Source organism: Corythoichthys intestinalis, unplaced genomic scaffold, assembly GCF_030265065.1.
Source record: "Corythoichthys intestinalis isolate RoL2023-P3 unplaced genomic scaffold, ASM3026506v1 HiC_scaffold_27, whole genome shotgun sequence".
Lineage (NCBI taxonomy): Eukaryota > Metazoa > Chordata > Actinopteri > Syngnathiformes > Syngnathidae > Corythoichthys > Corythoichthys intestinalis.
Window position 1 is genome coordinate 896,594 of NW_026651596.1, and position 15,622 is coordinate 912,215.

The window sequence follows — 15,622 nt, forward strand, 5'->3', positions numbered from 1 at the left end:
CGCAGAAGTGAACCAAACTTCACCCAATGGTGAATCGTGTCATATTCTAGTAATTACATTTGAAAATTTGGTTCTAGGACATTTGGTATGTGCACAATCCTCAAAATGAGTGCAAAAAAGCAATACTCACCTTTTGAGTGCGAGATCAGTGCACTTTGGAAGAGAAATGTAATATTGATAACTCCCAAACCGCCGCGCAATATTCACCCAATGGTGACTTGTGTCATATTCTAGTAATTACATTTGGAAATTTGGTTGTAGGACATTTGGTTTGTGCGCAATCCTCAAAATGAGTTAAAAAAAGCCATTCTCACCTTTTGAGCGCAAGATCAGTGCACTTTGGCAGAGAATTGTAATATTGTGAATAACTCCCAAACTGCTGCGCAGAAGAAAACCAAACTTCACTCAATGGTGTATTGTGTCATATTCTAGTAATTACATTTGGAAATTTGGTTCTAGGACATTTGGTTTGTGCGCAATCCTCAAAATGAGTTCAAAAAAGCAATACTCACCTTTCGAGCACATCATCAGTGCACTTTGGCAGAGAAATGTAATATTGATGATAACTCCCAAACCACTACGCAGAAGTGAACCAAACTTCACCCAATGGTGAATTGTGTCATATTCTTGTAATTACATTTGGAAATTTGGTTCTAGGACATTTGGTTTGTGCGCAATCCTCAAAATGAGTTCAAAAAAGCCATTCTCACCTTTCGAGCACATCATCAGTGCACTTTGGCAGAGAAATGTAATATTGATGATAATTCCCAAACCGCTACGCAGAAGTGAGCCAAACTTCACCCAATGGTGAATTGTGTCATATTCTTGTAATTAAATTTGGAAATTTGGTTCTAGGACATTTGGTTTGTGCGCAATCCTCGAAATGAGTTCAAAAAAGCCATTCTCACCTTTGGAGCGCGAGATCAATTCACTTCGGCCGAGAAATGTAATTTTGATGCTAACTCCCAAACCGCTGCGCAGAAGTGAACCAATCATCAATATTACATTTCTCTGCCAAAGTGCATAGATCTCACGCTCAAAAGGTGAGAATGGCTTTTTTGAACTCGTTTTGAGGATTGCGCACAAACAAAATGTCCTAGAACCAAATTTCCAAATGTAATTACTAGAATATGACACAATTCACCATTGGGTCCAACTTGGTTCAGTTCTGCGCAGCTGTTTGGGAGTTATCATCAATATTACATTTCTCTGCCAAAGTGATTTGATCTCGCACTCCAAAAGGTGAGAATGGCTTTTTTGAGCTCATTTTGAGAATTGCGCACAAACCGAATGTCCTAGAACCAAATTTCCAAATGAAATTACTAGAACATGACACAATTCACCATTGGGTGAAGTTTGGTTCACTACGCAGTGGTTTGGGAGTTATCATCAATATTACATTTCTCTGCCAAAGTGCATAGATCTCGCGCTCAAAAGGTGAGAATAGATTTTTTGAACTCATTTTGTCAGAACTGGACTCAAAGGAGGACCCAAATGCAGAGTTATTGTTGTTAACAAAAATAATTTTTTCAACAGTCTCTCTTAAGGTGAAAACAAACAAGGCAGGTTCTTCAGCAAAAATTCACTTCATGAAGGAAGGCAAAAACGTTATCAAAAACACAAAGTAGCAAACAAACTCAGAAATGCTTACAAAATATTCACAATCAGAAAGCAGGTTCTTCAAAAAAAATTCACCTCACAAGGAAGGCAAAATAACCATCAAAAAACAAAATAGCAAACAAACTCAAAAGCCTTACTAAATTCTTCAGGACTTGACTCTCGTGGTGACTTAGGCTGTGGACTTTAGCAGGCTGGGGTGACACGTCAGCGGACGAAGACACTCTGGCAAAAAACAAAGGGGAGACTGACTATAGGCGCTTTCGCACTGTTGTAACTATCTGCAGTTCCTCGACCCTTTTGGGGGTGGATGACGTCATTTTGTGTGTTCGGATATGTAGGAACGTAGGACGAGGACCTCGTCTTCCGAGCAACATTTTAGCGCCGACTCTGAAGTGAGTACTTTCCGCGGGGCCGCAGGAACGATATTACGTAGCTCTTTGGTGATTCGCTGAAATCAGCGGCAAACACGCCCCTTACTTTTCGCGCATCACATGGAGCCGCCATATTTAAAAAACAACTACTCTGTCTGTAAATTGTTGGAAAAAAAATGGAGCCAGGAAAAGCTCAATGGAGCGACGATGAGGTAAAAGCCCTCCTTGCTATTTATTCAACTGCGAGCGTCCAAAGAGGACTTGAGGGGTCGCAACGCAACAAAAAAATATTTGCCGAGATAAGCGCACAACTGGAGAAGGCTGGGGTTTACCACAGCGCAAAACAATTAGGGAAAAAATGAAGAAACTGAAACAGGACTACAAGAAGATCAAAGACCACAACAACCAGAGCGGGGCAGACAGAAAAACTGGCAAATGGTATGAGACGCTCGACCTCATATTGGGCCACAGACCAGCATATGGGAACGCCGAAACAAAAGACTCCTCTGCTTCACTTTTGCGGTCGTTGACGCAGAAGGAGAACAACCCACCCTCCCAGCTGCTTGAAGGTATGGAACAAGAAGTTATTTAAGGGTGTAACCGTTTGTTTTTGCATGTTCGGTTCGGTTCACTTGCGTACACTGTCGGTTTTGTTGTATTTTTCCCCTGATAAAATGCATTCTAAACGCTGCATGGGGAACCGAATTACTGAAGGTGTTTCCCCACGGACGCATTAAGTGTCGGACATGACTAGTCTCGTTTTACTTTTTGTAATAGAGAAGGGGAAGTGAATAAATACATAGTTATGTTGACATTGCGGTACAGATATGTTGACCGAGATAACACAGCAGAATCAGAAGATGTTGTGTGTGCACTTAAGAAAGTAAGCTAGATTTTGTCACAACGAAATTTTAAATTCTCAACCCTTTAAATGTTATGTTGTTGAGATGCATTGCGTTTCTATTCAAACAGAGCAAAACAGATCTCCTCTATCAAATCCAATTACTGTTGCCTGCAGTACCCCTTGTCGCCCATCAGGTAAGTCATGCTGCCTGAATGCATTCAGAAATGTTGACTTTTGTGATCTTCTCTAACTTACATTAGCTAAATGTAAATAGAAGATGTGTGGTATTCCTATTGTTTATCTGAATTAAGGTCTAATCCAAAATATTTCTCTGACCACCAGAAACACCAATATTATATATGTAATACAATGTTATAAATGTCATAAAATATATATATAGGAGAGACGGGTAGACCTTTATTAACACGTATCAAAGAACATTTATATTTTATTAGGCATTATAATAGAAAATCCTATGTATTGTATGAACATTTCCAAACTTGTGAAGTCGATAACTTCAAATTCAAGGGCCTACAAAGCGATAGCACGTGGTCAAGAAGGCAAAGACTCCGTTTTGAACATATTTGGATCCAAAAACTGGGCACAGTGCATCCGGAGGGCCTGAACGAAAAAACATAATTTGGTTATTGATTAGTTTGACAGTCGTATATGTGTATAATTACCTCCTTCACGCGTTCTTGTCCGGTCCTGGTGATGCGGGGGTCCCGGTTGGACGAGGCCCATCCATTGGATTGAGTTTTGTAAATAAAATGTTGTGATTTGCATTGTTGTTTGTATTGTAAATGTTTTGGCACTTTTTGTATAGCACTTACCACACGAGCACTTAGGCTGGGCTCTGCTGGCCGGGATGCCCGTTTTACATGGTACCGGGATTGTTTGACTTTTTGGTGTTTGTGTGGGGGGGGTTGGAGTGGGGGTCCGGGTTCGACATGCGATGCCGTCTTGGGCACTTATATTTATTCTTGTATATATTGTAAATAATGTTAATATATTTTTTTTGTCTAGTTGGTTGTATATGTAAATAAATATATCCAATTGTAAATAATTTGGTTTTGGTGTGTAAATAATTGTTTATATTGAATGTTATGGTTGTAGGTGTTGCATGTCGTGGCTGGGTTCCGGTTCTAACATGATTCTTCGGGGTTGGGGGGGATGGCCCCCCCCCTTTTTTTGAGGGGTTATCCCCCCCACACTAACCCCAAACCTCGTAATCCCTTTGGGATTTCGGGGGGAGGAAACGTTACTTCCCTTCTCTGCTTTGGCAGGGGAGGGAGGGGGGATTTTCTATCCCGCGCGTTTTGTCAAATTTAGTTTGTTTTTCGTTTAAAGGTTGAGTACAGGTAAACCCTACCTTTTACTAAACTTAACTAATCGAGAACACTTGCCCTCCTAACCCTAATTGATAAATAGCATATTGTTTAAATCATAACCTTAATAGGGCCAAAAATTAACCCTAGGAAATAAATAAACCCTAATTGAATAAACCCTAGAGGTTAAAAATAACCCTAGCCCAGATTACACCTAATATATAACTAATTGTATTTAATATATAATATATAACTAATAGTATTTAATATATGATATATTATTTATATACTTACCCTATACCGCGCCTGTACCTAATAATATGGCCATAGTTGCGCCTGATGTTTGGGCAGCGTATATGCCTAGTAATAGAAACGCGCCTGTACCTAATAATATGGTCACATTTATACCTAATGATAGGGCGATGCCTGTGCCTAATAATATGGCCGCGTTTGTACCTAATAATATGAACATACTGGTACCTAATAATAGGGCCGCGCCTGGGCCTATAAATATGGCCGGATCTGCGCTTGATAATAGGATTACGCTTGTGCCTAATAATATGACCGTACGTGCGCCTAATTATAGAATTTAGCCTATACCTAGTGAGATTATGGATTTATATGTATGTATGTGTTTATGTGTACATATGTATTTATATAGATATATATGTATTTGGATGTATGTGTGTGTATATATATATGAGTGGATATATATATATATGTGTATATGCATGTATACACGGATGGGCTTATCTGATTGTATGAAATATTAGGTTAAGGATACTATTATGATTATTATATCATATATATTGATTGTATATAGGATAATTGGGTTATAATATTAGGACGGGGTGTCGATATAGTATTGGAAATGTTGTACAATTTGGATTAAATATATTAGGTGTAAAATTTGTTTTATGCTGATATAATAAATAGTAATATATAAAATAATATTTGCCTGTTTCTCTCTCTATATATTATATAGTGGGTCCTGACTTGTGGTTCTGGGGTTCTCAATGTATCTCTATGTATTATCTACTATAAATTATAAATTATATTTTGGACATTCCCCACTAAAACAATAAACATGGTATTTGACGAAGCATAAATAGGATTTAATATGTATGGGATATAGATAAAACGAAACGATATATGTATGTGTGGATGTGGGTGGGTGTTGTAGGTGTGTGTGTATATGTATGTATATATGTAGGTATATATTTATGTGGGTATATATACATTTATACATATAACGTCTAATATCCTATAACATAATTTCTATATTTTCCATAACCATATATTAGACTTGAGCCAGTGCCAGTGAAATTCCGTTTCACTCTATATATATAAGTCACCTAACTTGGCCAGAGCCTCGTCCAAAGTGGTATTTCGAAATATTACTAACTTATTATTCATTATCACTAATGTGGTTGTAGGGTGGCAGTAGTAATATTAAGAAAAAATTCCTAAAAATATATATATATATATATATATATATATATATATATATATAAAATGTTGTATGGGTTTGTATGGTTCCCCGGGGATCAATATAATATTGCCCTTTCTCTCCAATATAATTGATTTTTGTACATATTTTGATTTTTTTTTTTTTTTTACCGCGATTGCGCAAATACATTTTTGAACAAAAATTTTTTTTTATAAGCAATTTTTTGTAAATAAAGGGCTGTGCCTATTTTTTAGGTATTTACGAATCAATATTTGGAGAGAAGGCGCAACATTTGGATGGTTACTGTACCTTTAAAAAGCATTTGCTAGACTTTTGTGGACCCCCTCCCTCAGAGAACTTCGGAGGAGAGAGTGGATTATTTATTAGGAATCTTTTTTGTGAACTCTTTTTTGCTTCCCCACTGACCGTTTTTTGGTTAAACTCAAACATTGTGAAGTTTTTCACTTCCGACGGAGAAACGATAAAAAGTGCGACACTCCTTATTCCGCTCCCATTGGGAATCGGCTGGCCGGCGACGGTGGAGAATCCGACTTCCTGGTTGGGAACGTGAGTACTCCAGCAGTTCCTCTTTGTGTTGGCTTAAAAGGTAAAGGTATGCATTTGGTCTATACATAGAAAAATCATTTAATACAGGGAAGGTATATATAAGAACCCTTCCTGATTGAGGTTTTGATTTTGTTCGAATTTTCAGACTCCTTTCATCTCTTCTCACGACAAATACAAACATGTTGAGACGACAGCTACCAGTTCGCCAACCAAGGCCATACGCCCAGCGGACCTGGCATCAATACGCCAAACGACAAGACACGTACGCCTCTCGGGTGTCAGGGGGGGCCTCTTCTGCACCCTCAGGTGACCGTGCATACAACTCCGATCAAACCAAAAAGTATTTCTGCATTTTGCAAGCCATACACCACTCCGAAATCATTTCGAAATCGTTAGAAACGGATAATTATCCTAAAATCATGTCATTAAAAGTAAACAAATTGGCAAACTTTATCAAACCAGCCTCTCCGAGCGACGATATACTGTCAAAAATAAAGGACAATACTAAAAACTGGCTCAGAAATAACTTTATTCTCATGCGTGATCATTATGATTCGGTAATCTCCAACAACTGGGGGATACTAGGGGACTTTGATGAAGCGTCATATAATAAAGCAATAGACTGGGCAAGAATCCGATTTGGACCGAAATTAACATCCTCGTCTCTAAAAACATTTTATGACATGGTCTACAATAAGGAAATGCGCGCAGTACATAACAATAACCCAATAAATCTTCGTTCATTATCGCAATTCCCTCCGTTGCGAGCTGGGTTGCCAGATCTTCCACCATGGCAACAGGCGAGCGTAGTGGAGGACGGCGAAATTGCGGGACCTTCGGGTCTGTGCAAAGAAAATTACCTAAGACAACCTATACATGACAAAAATATCAAAAGTAATGATGACAAAATAAATACAATGGATAAATTTGCCCATGAACAACTCCCGCAACGAATTCAAACATCAGCTAAACTTTTAAAACAAGCGCTCAGTGAAATGAACAATAAATCTCCAAGAAAATGCAAAGCAAAGACGAAACATATAATGGAAAATGACATAGAACATAATACGAACGACAAGGGTAAGAAATTTCCACCAGAAATGACGAAAACGGCAATAAAAATAACGGGAAAAACAATTCTTACAAAGTTCCGAAATAAGGGATACAGGAAGGGAGGACTCGGAGACTCCGTTATCAGGGGTCTCAAAAAAAGAATATACTGCTTTGATGACATTACTTATGGAGGATGACCATCCCGCCCCCTCTCTCTCTCCACCAGACACGGGCAGATCAATTACTGGCTCCCAACGCAGCGAACAAACTGGAATCATTGAAAAGAAAACTGACATTGAAAATAAAACTATGGCGAATTTTGCCATAGAGGAAAATGAGAAAATTACAATGATGAGAGAGGCAGTCGACACAGGTCATGAGACGGTGCACAAGCCCTCTTCTGATACATCATTTTCCACTCAGGAAAGACATCCACCGGTCGAAAATTCTAAAGATGATTTTTCACTGCGTTGGGAGCCTACAAGACCTCAAAAAACAATCAGAAAAAATAAAGAATGGAAATTACACATTGTCAAAAATATTGTCATTATTGGAGACTCAAATTTATCGCGCATCCCACCATTCCAGGATCCTGATGTACAAATAGACAGCTTCCCAGGGGCACAAATACATCACTTACAACTTCTGATCAAAGAAGCTACAATTAATTCCCGTGTAGATAAACTTATTTTGTCTATAGGTTTGAATAATTGCCTTAGACTATTAATGCCATATACAACTGAGAGACAATTATACACCTTAATTAAAACGACCACAGAGAGGTTCCCACAAGCGGAAATCTTCATGCCTATTATCAATTTTTCGGACAGACTAGACAATAAAGTACAACAACGCATTGAAAATCTTAATGGAATTATTATGAATAAATACAACTTTTTAAACGAAATTTCCTACTTAAAATTCAAAGTAGAGATACATGACGCGGTCCACTGGACATCAGAGACAGCGGAGGCGATTTTGAACTATTGGCTTGACCAATTAAACATGTGAGGGGTTCAACCATGGCTGGGAACCCCTCACCGTCAAATGTTTTGGTATTATGCGACAGCTTCAAATTAAATAAGGAACAACTGGAGGTTTTAGAAAAGGGTTTAACATTTATCCCAACTCCAGGGAAGCCGAACAAAAATGATATTGGTAAGGATCTGTATAAATTTCATAGGAAAATTAAAATTCTGCATTATTTTAAGGACGAGGAAGAATATACCTACCAACCGTTCACTGGGCCGTTAGTATGGGAACCTAACACAAATAGTATGTCACAACCGATTAAAGATTTTATTAAAGATAACGAAAATCTATTGAAAAAATATAGGCCACTACATGCTGATAAAAATAACCTTACACCCAGACAAAAAGAAGCTTTAAAAACACTCGTAAATAATGACAAAATTATTATAAAACCTGCTGACAAAGGGGGCCAAATAGTTATACAGGACAAGGATAATTATATTAAAGAGGCGACTAGACAATTAAATAATCCAAAATATTATATAAAAATGCCTCATTCTTTAATTAAGCGCACAAGAATATTAATTAGAGACATTATAACTGAACTATACAATAAAAAATATATAACTTATAAACAATTAAAATACTTTTTGGGACCGGAGAGCCCCTGTCCAAGACTTTTCTATCTACTTCCAAAAATACATAAACCACCAGAGACATGGACTATCCCGTATAAAGTTCCCACAGGCAGTCCGATTGTGACTGCGGATCCGAATCGTATAGAATAACAGAATACAATGATTATTACATAAATCCTTTATCACAAATACATCCTAGTTATATTTAAGATACTTATGAATTTGTACATAAAATTAAAAATAGACCCTTACCATCTAATGCTTTTTTATTTACTATAGATATTGATTCACTATATACCAACATAGACACGAATTTGGGACTTGAAGCTGTCGCAAATGCCTTTCGGAAATCTCCACAACATGGCCGACCAGACCAGGAAATCCTCCAGTTGTTGGAGATTACATTAACCAGGAATGATTTTTGCTTCGGCAAGGATTTTTATTTACAAACTTGCGGTTGCGCAATGGGCCGCAAGTATTCTCCAGCGTATGCGAATATCTATCTGGCAAAATGGGAAGAAGAGGCTTTGAAATTATGCCATAAAACTCCGCTATTATATGAGATATCTAGACGATATATTTGGTATCTGGGAAGGAACGATTGATGAATTTTATACATTTATTGAAATATTAAACTCATATCATTCGAATATTAAATTAAAATATAATATTAGTAATGAGCATATAGAATTTTTAGACACAACAGTATTCGTTTATTATAATAATACCAGTACGGATATCTCAAAATACTTAGCCACCAAAGTTTTCTTCAAAACTACGGACAGACATGCACTATTATTCAAAAATAGCTACCATCCAAAACACACATTCAAAGGTATTATTAAATCTCAACTTATCCGTTTTCACAGAATATGCACCTTCCCTGAGGATGTAGAGGAGGCCACAAACATTTTGTTTAAAGCCTTGCGCCCGAGGGGCTACACAAAACGATTCCTCCGGACATTAAAATCCGAAATCGCGAAATCATATAAAGATACCTAATAATATGAACATACTGGTACCTAATAATAGGGCCGCGCCTGGGCCTATAAATATGGCCGGATCTGCGCTTGATAATAGGATTACGCTTGTGCCTAATAATATGACCGTACGTGCGCCTAATTATAGAACTTAGCCTATACCTAGTGAGATTATGGATTTATATGTATGTATGTGTTTATGTGTGCATATGTATATACAGTGCCTTACAAAAGTATTCGGCCCCCTTGAACCTTGCAACCTTTCGCCACATTTCAGGCTTCAAACATAAAGTTATAAAATTTTAATTTTTTGTCAAGAATCAACAACAAGTGGGACACAATCGTGAAGTGGAACAAAATTTATTGGATAATTTAAACTTTTTTAACAAATAAAAAACTGAAAAGTGGGGCGTGCAATATTATTCGGCCCCCTTGCGTTAATACTTTGTAGCGCCACCTTTTGCTCCAATTACAGCTGCAAGTCGCTTGGGGTATGTTTCTATCAGTTTTGCACATCGAGAGACTGACATTCTTGCCCATTCTTCCTTGCAAAACAGCTCGAGCTCAGTGAGGTTGGATGGAGAGTGTTTGTGAACAGCAGTCTTCAGCTTTTTCCACAGATTCTCGATTGGATTCAGGTCTGGACTTTGACTTGGCCATTCTAACACCTGGATACGTTTTTTTTTTTTTAACCATTCCATTGTAGATTTGGCTTTGTTTTGGATCATTGTCCTGTTGGAAGATAAATCTCCGTCCCAGTCTCAGGTCTTGTGCAGATACTAACAGGTTTTCTTCCAGAATGTTCCTGTATTTGGCTGCATCCATCTTCCCGTCAATTTTAACCATCTTGCCTGTCCCTGCTGAAGAAAAGCAGGCCCAAACCATGATGCTGCCACCACCATGTTTGACAGTGGGGATGGTGTGTTCAGGGTGATGAGCTGTGTTGCTTTTACGCCAAACATATCGTTTTGCATTGTGGCCCAAAAGTTCAATTTTGGCTTCATCTGACCAGAGCACCTTCTTCCACATGTTTGGTGTGTCTCCCAGGTGGCTTGTGGCAAACTTTAAACGAGACTTTTTATGGATATCTTTGAGAAATGGCTTTCTTCTTGCCACTCTTCCATAAAGGCCAGATTTGTGCAGTGTACGACTGATTGTTGTCCTATGGACAGACTCTCCCACCTCAGCTGTAAATCTCTGCAGTTCATCCAGAGTGATCATGGGCCTCTTGGCTGCATCTCTGATCAGTTTTCTCCTTGTTTGAGAAGAAAGTTTGGAAGGACGGTCGGGTCTTGGTAGATTTGCAGTGGTCTGATGCTCCTTCCATTTAAATATGATGGCTTGCACAGTGCTCCTTGAGATGTTTAAAGCTTGGGAAATCTTTTTGTATCCAAATCCGGCTTTAAACTTCTCCACAACAGTATCTCGGACCTGCCTGGTGTGTTCCTTGGTTTTCATAATGCTCTCTGCACTTTAAACAGAACCCTGATACTATCACAGAGCAGGTGCATTTATACGGAGACTTGATTACACACAGGTGGATTCTATTTATCATCATCGGTCATTTAGGACAACATTGGATCATTCAGAGATCCTCACTGAACTTCTGGAGTGAGTTTGCTGCACTGAAAGTAAAGGGGCCGAATAATATTGCACGCCCCACGTTTCAGTTTTTTATTTGTTAAAACAGTTTAAATTATCCAATAAATGTTGTTCCACTTCACGATTGTGTCCCACTTGTTGTTGATTCTTGACAAAAAAAATTAAATTTCATATCTTTGTTTGAAGCCTGAAATGTGGCGAAAGGTTGCAAGATTCAAGGGGGCCGAATACTTTTGCAAGGCACTGTATATAGATATATATGTATTTGGATGTATGTGTGTGTATATATATATGAGTGGATATATATGTATATGCATGTATACACGGAAAGGCTTATCTGATTGTATGAAATATTAGGTTAAGGATACTATTATGATTATTATATCATATATATTGATTGTATATAGGATAATTGGGTTATAATATTAGGACGGGGGGTCGATATAGTATTGGAAATGTTGTACAATTTGGATTAAATATATTAGGTGTAAAATTTGTTTTATGCTGATATAATAAATAGTAATATATAAAATAATATTTGCCTGTTTCTCTCTATATATATTATATAGTGGGTCCTGACTTGTGGTTCTGGGGTTCTCAATGTATCTCTATGTATTATCTACTATAAATTATAAATTATATTTTGGACATTCCCCACTAAAACAATAAAAATGGTATTTGACGAAGCATAAATAGGAGGATTTAATATGCATGGGATATAGATAAAACGAAACGATATATGTATGTGTGGATGTGGGTGGGTGTTGTAGGTGTGTGTGTATATATATGTATATATGTAGGTATATATTTATGTGGGTATATATACATTTATCCATATAACGTCTAATATCCTATAACATAATTTCTATATTTTCTATAACCATATATTAGACTTGAGCCAGTGCCAGTGAAATTCTCTCTCTCTCTCTCTCTCTCTCTCTCTCTCTCTCTCTCTCTCTCTCTCTCTCTCTCTCTCTCTCTCTCTCTCTCTCTCTCTCTCTCTCTCTCTCTCTCTCTCTCTCTCTCTCTCTCTCTCTCTCTCTCTCTCTCTCTCTCTCTCTCTCTCTCTCTCTCTCTCTCTCTCTCTCTCTCTCTCTCTCTCTCTCTCTCTCATATCATGGCTGTACTCATTTAAAAGAAAAAAGTAACTAATTGAGCTAAGTTTCTTTATGAATCACCATTTGTCTCAGAACTTTTATTCAAAAGTGTTTATCCCCTGTGTACCCACTAGAAAACCCCGTTGTGATGTCCTGCCATTCCCTGCCCCCACAAAATGCCAGTACCAGCCAGCTTACATCAGGTAAAGAAAGATTGTCTTTTATGTGCAAAATCTGTGCTGCTATAGTGGTGGTTAGCTTGATGAGTGCACTAACAACCTGGTGGGATCATATCATGGCGGCACTGATGCTTTGTTTGAAAGGAAAAAAAGTAACTAATTGAGCTAAGTTTTTTTTTTTTTTATAAACCACCACTACCACTCAGAACTTGTTCATTCAAAAATGTTTATCCCCTGTGTACCCACCAGAAAACAACGTTGTGATGTCCTGCCATTCCTTGCCCCACACAAAGTGCCAGTACCAGTCAGCTTACATCAGGTAAAGAAATGTTGTATTTTATGTGCAAAATTGTGTGCTGCTATAATGGTGGTTAGCCTGGCTGAGTGAACTCACAACCTAATTGGATCATCTCATTGCTGCACTTAAGTCTCATTAGGAAAATATACAAAACTGATAGCACAACAAATATCAATAATGAAGGATGAGAAACTTGATGTTATTATTTTGTTCTTTGAAGAGAAACTTGATGTTATTTTTTTCTTTGAAATTCAGTAACTACACACCGGTTTCCTGCTTGTCCGGATTCACAAATAATAAGCCAACGCCGCCCAGCTGCCAGCACCCACTGCCATCCCAGACCTGGTAAGGAAATAATCTGTTGTTCCTGCATCTTGCCAAGAAATAGTGAGAACTTGTGGACAACTTGTAGTGTGGTGTACAGCCAGTTCTTCACTGATTTTCCACCTTCCTTATTTCTTGCAGCAAAGAGGAGAAAGAATGACACACTGCTTGCAACTGTGCAGGAATGGCAGGCTTCGGACGCAGAGTACCAAAGGCAACGAAATGCACAATTTGACAGGATGCTACAGGTGTTTGAAGAGCAAAATCAACACTTTGAAAAGCAGTGTCAGGCTCTGCTGTCTGAGTCCAGCCGGCAACATCAGATGGTAATGGAGGGTATTCGGGACATCATGAACAGAATGTCAAATCGGCATGACAAACCCTAATTAAAAGAAATTGGACTCAACCAAATGTTTCACATCTAAATTTTTCTATTGTTGCAGAGATTTTTCTGTAAAATATATTACTTTGAAAACAAATTTTGCACATGTTAATTTTTCCTTTTGTTGGTGTGATTTTTCATTACAATATATTATTTTTAATTTTGCACGTTATTTTTTTTTGTGTTGCAGTGTGACTTTTCATTAAAAAATATTACTTTGAGTAACACAATGTTTTATGTCTGATTACTAGTACACTGAAGTATTCCTTAACATGTGGCTTGCAATACATTGTGTGAGTAGTAAACACATGACACCACATTAAAAAAAATTGGCCTTTGTAGCCAGCTACAGATGGAAAATGGGTTTATAATAATGCACATAAAACATAAATGAAAATTAAGACTTATTTTGGGAGGGAAAAAAAACGAGTCATGGGGTGGTGGTGTACACCTATTTAGTTGGGCAACACAAAGTGGCGCATCAAGGCTGAACGCACAGCTACACCTTCAGCATCTGTAGCAGGTGGTTGAACAAGAGTGTCTGGCTGCAGTGGCAGTGGCTCGCTCCACTCCTCTCTCCACATCTCATTGTGACTTTCACAGAGGTTATGAAGCACACAGCACGTGAGCACCATGGACTTGATCCTCTCTAGGCTGCAGTCATTGCACTTTTGGAGGCATCGCCACCTTCCTTTCAGTCTACCAAAAGCATGCTCAACCACAACTCTTGCCCTGCTTGTCTTCACGTTGAATGTCTGCTCTTCTTTGGTTAAGGCACCAGTGTCTGCAAATTGCTTCATGAGCCAGCTTTTCAGTGGATATGCAGCATCTCCAATGATGTAGTAGCCAACATTCTGCCCTCCAACACTCATGTACTCCTGTGAAAATACCCTGCCCCTCTCAGCCAGTTCCCACAGAGCAGACAAGCGTAACACTCGGGCACCATGTAGGCTACCAGGTTGCCCAGTGTATGCGTTCCAAATCAAACCTCTTTCATCTACAACTGCCTGTAAAACAATCGAGTACCATCCTTTTCTATTGAAATACTCTGTATGGTACTGCTGGGGTGCTAAAATTGGGATGTGGGAGCCATCAACAGCCCCAATACACTGTGGCAACCCCCATCTTTGCTCAAAGTACTGTGCATGTTCTTTCATTTTGTCAAGGCTAGGTATTTTCAGGACCTCTGGCAGCAAAACTTCTTCCACGGCGGAGCAGAACTCTCTTAAACAGTCACAGGCAGTTGAAAGGCCAATCCCAAATATATGCCCTATGCTCCTGTAGTCAGAGTTGGTGGCGAGCTTCCAAAGGGCGACAGCAATCCTCATGTCTAACGGAACTGTAAGGCGAAACGTCGTGTCCACTCTCTCCATTGCAGGCCTCAGACGCCGACAGAGGTAATGAAATGTCTCTCTAGTCATACGGAAATTCTCCACGAACTGCTGGTCTGTAAAACTGGGAAGAACCCGTCTCCACCAGTCATCGGCTTTTGTTCGCACCCAAACAGATGGCGAGGATCGCTGTGCAATGAGTCGCTGCAAAATCTGAAATGGAAATGGAAAACTTATTTTCTTGGGTATTTTGGGTAACATAAGTCACAAACTCAAAAACACAAAACACAAACTTGGCTCAAATGTTTGTTCATATGAAAGTACATGTGTATACAGTAACAGTAGGGGTCTAACAGTACACTAAAATTAAAATTTGGTTCAGGTTTTGAAGTGCTCAGTGCAATTAAGTCTTTACGAAAAAAGATTGGAAAAATATACTTAATGCTTTTATTTTTCAAAATGTAAACAATAGAATATGTGAAAATAAATAAACGAGACACTTTTGGATGATATTTCAAATACATATAAAACACCTCGTTCTGAAAAAAAAAAAAAAAAAAATTATAACATTTATTCCCTTGACTTT

At 38.3% G+C, this 15,622-nt stretch overlaps 2 protein-coding genes across 2 annotated transcripts; one reads left to right on the top strand and one right to left on the bottom strand.

Annotated features, from left to right (window-relative positions):
* Positions 1-1,435: 1,435 nt before the first annotated feature.
* On the top strand, positions 1,436-13,731 carry LOC130911327 (uncharacterized). Its single transcript, XM_057829209.1, has 8 exons — positions 1,436-2,874; positions 2,964-3,029; positions 6,071-6,180; positions 6,326-6,486; positions 12,657-12,725; positions 12,951-13,020; positions 13,255-13,344; positions 13,465-13,731. Exons 1-8 carry the CDS (start codon positions 2,797-2,799, stop codon positions 13,481-13,483), a joined length of 663 nt encoding a protein of 220 aa, XP_057685192.1. The 5' UTR covers positions 1,436-2,796; the 3' UTR covers positions 13,484-13,731.
* Positions 13,732-14,160: 429 nt separating this feature from the next.
* Positions 14,161-15,033, bottom strand: LOC130911319 (uncharacterized). Its single transcript, XM_057829202.1, has one exon. It carries the CDS (start codon positions 15,031-15,033, stop codon positions 14,161-14,163), a length of 873 nt encoding a protein of 290 aa, XP_057685185.1.
* Positions 15,034-15,622: the final 589 nt, after the last annotated feature.

What these genes read in the sequence shown, in the direction of transcription:
- LOC130911319 (XM_057829202.1), bottom strand. Translation starts at nt 15,033, where the DNA reads ATGAGGATTGCTGTCGCCCTTTGGAAGCTCGCCACCAACTCTGACTAC.
- LOC130911327 (XM_057829209.1), top strand. Translation starts at nt 2,797, where the DNA reads ATGTTGACATTGCGGTACAGATATGTTGACCGAGATAACACAGCAGAA. An exon ending in TACCCCTTGTCGCCCATCAG is followed by an intron (nt 3,030 to 6,070) that starts GTAAGTCATGCT and finishes AACATTGTGAAG; the next exon opens with TTTTTCACTTCCGACGGAGA. An exon ending in TACCAGTCAGCTTACATCAG is followed by an intron (nt 13,021 to 13,254) that starts GTAAAGAAATGT and finishes TTTGAAATTCAG; the next exon opens with TAACTACACACCGGTTTCCT.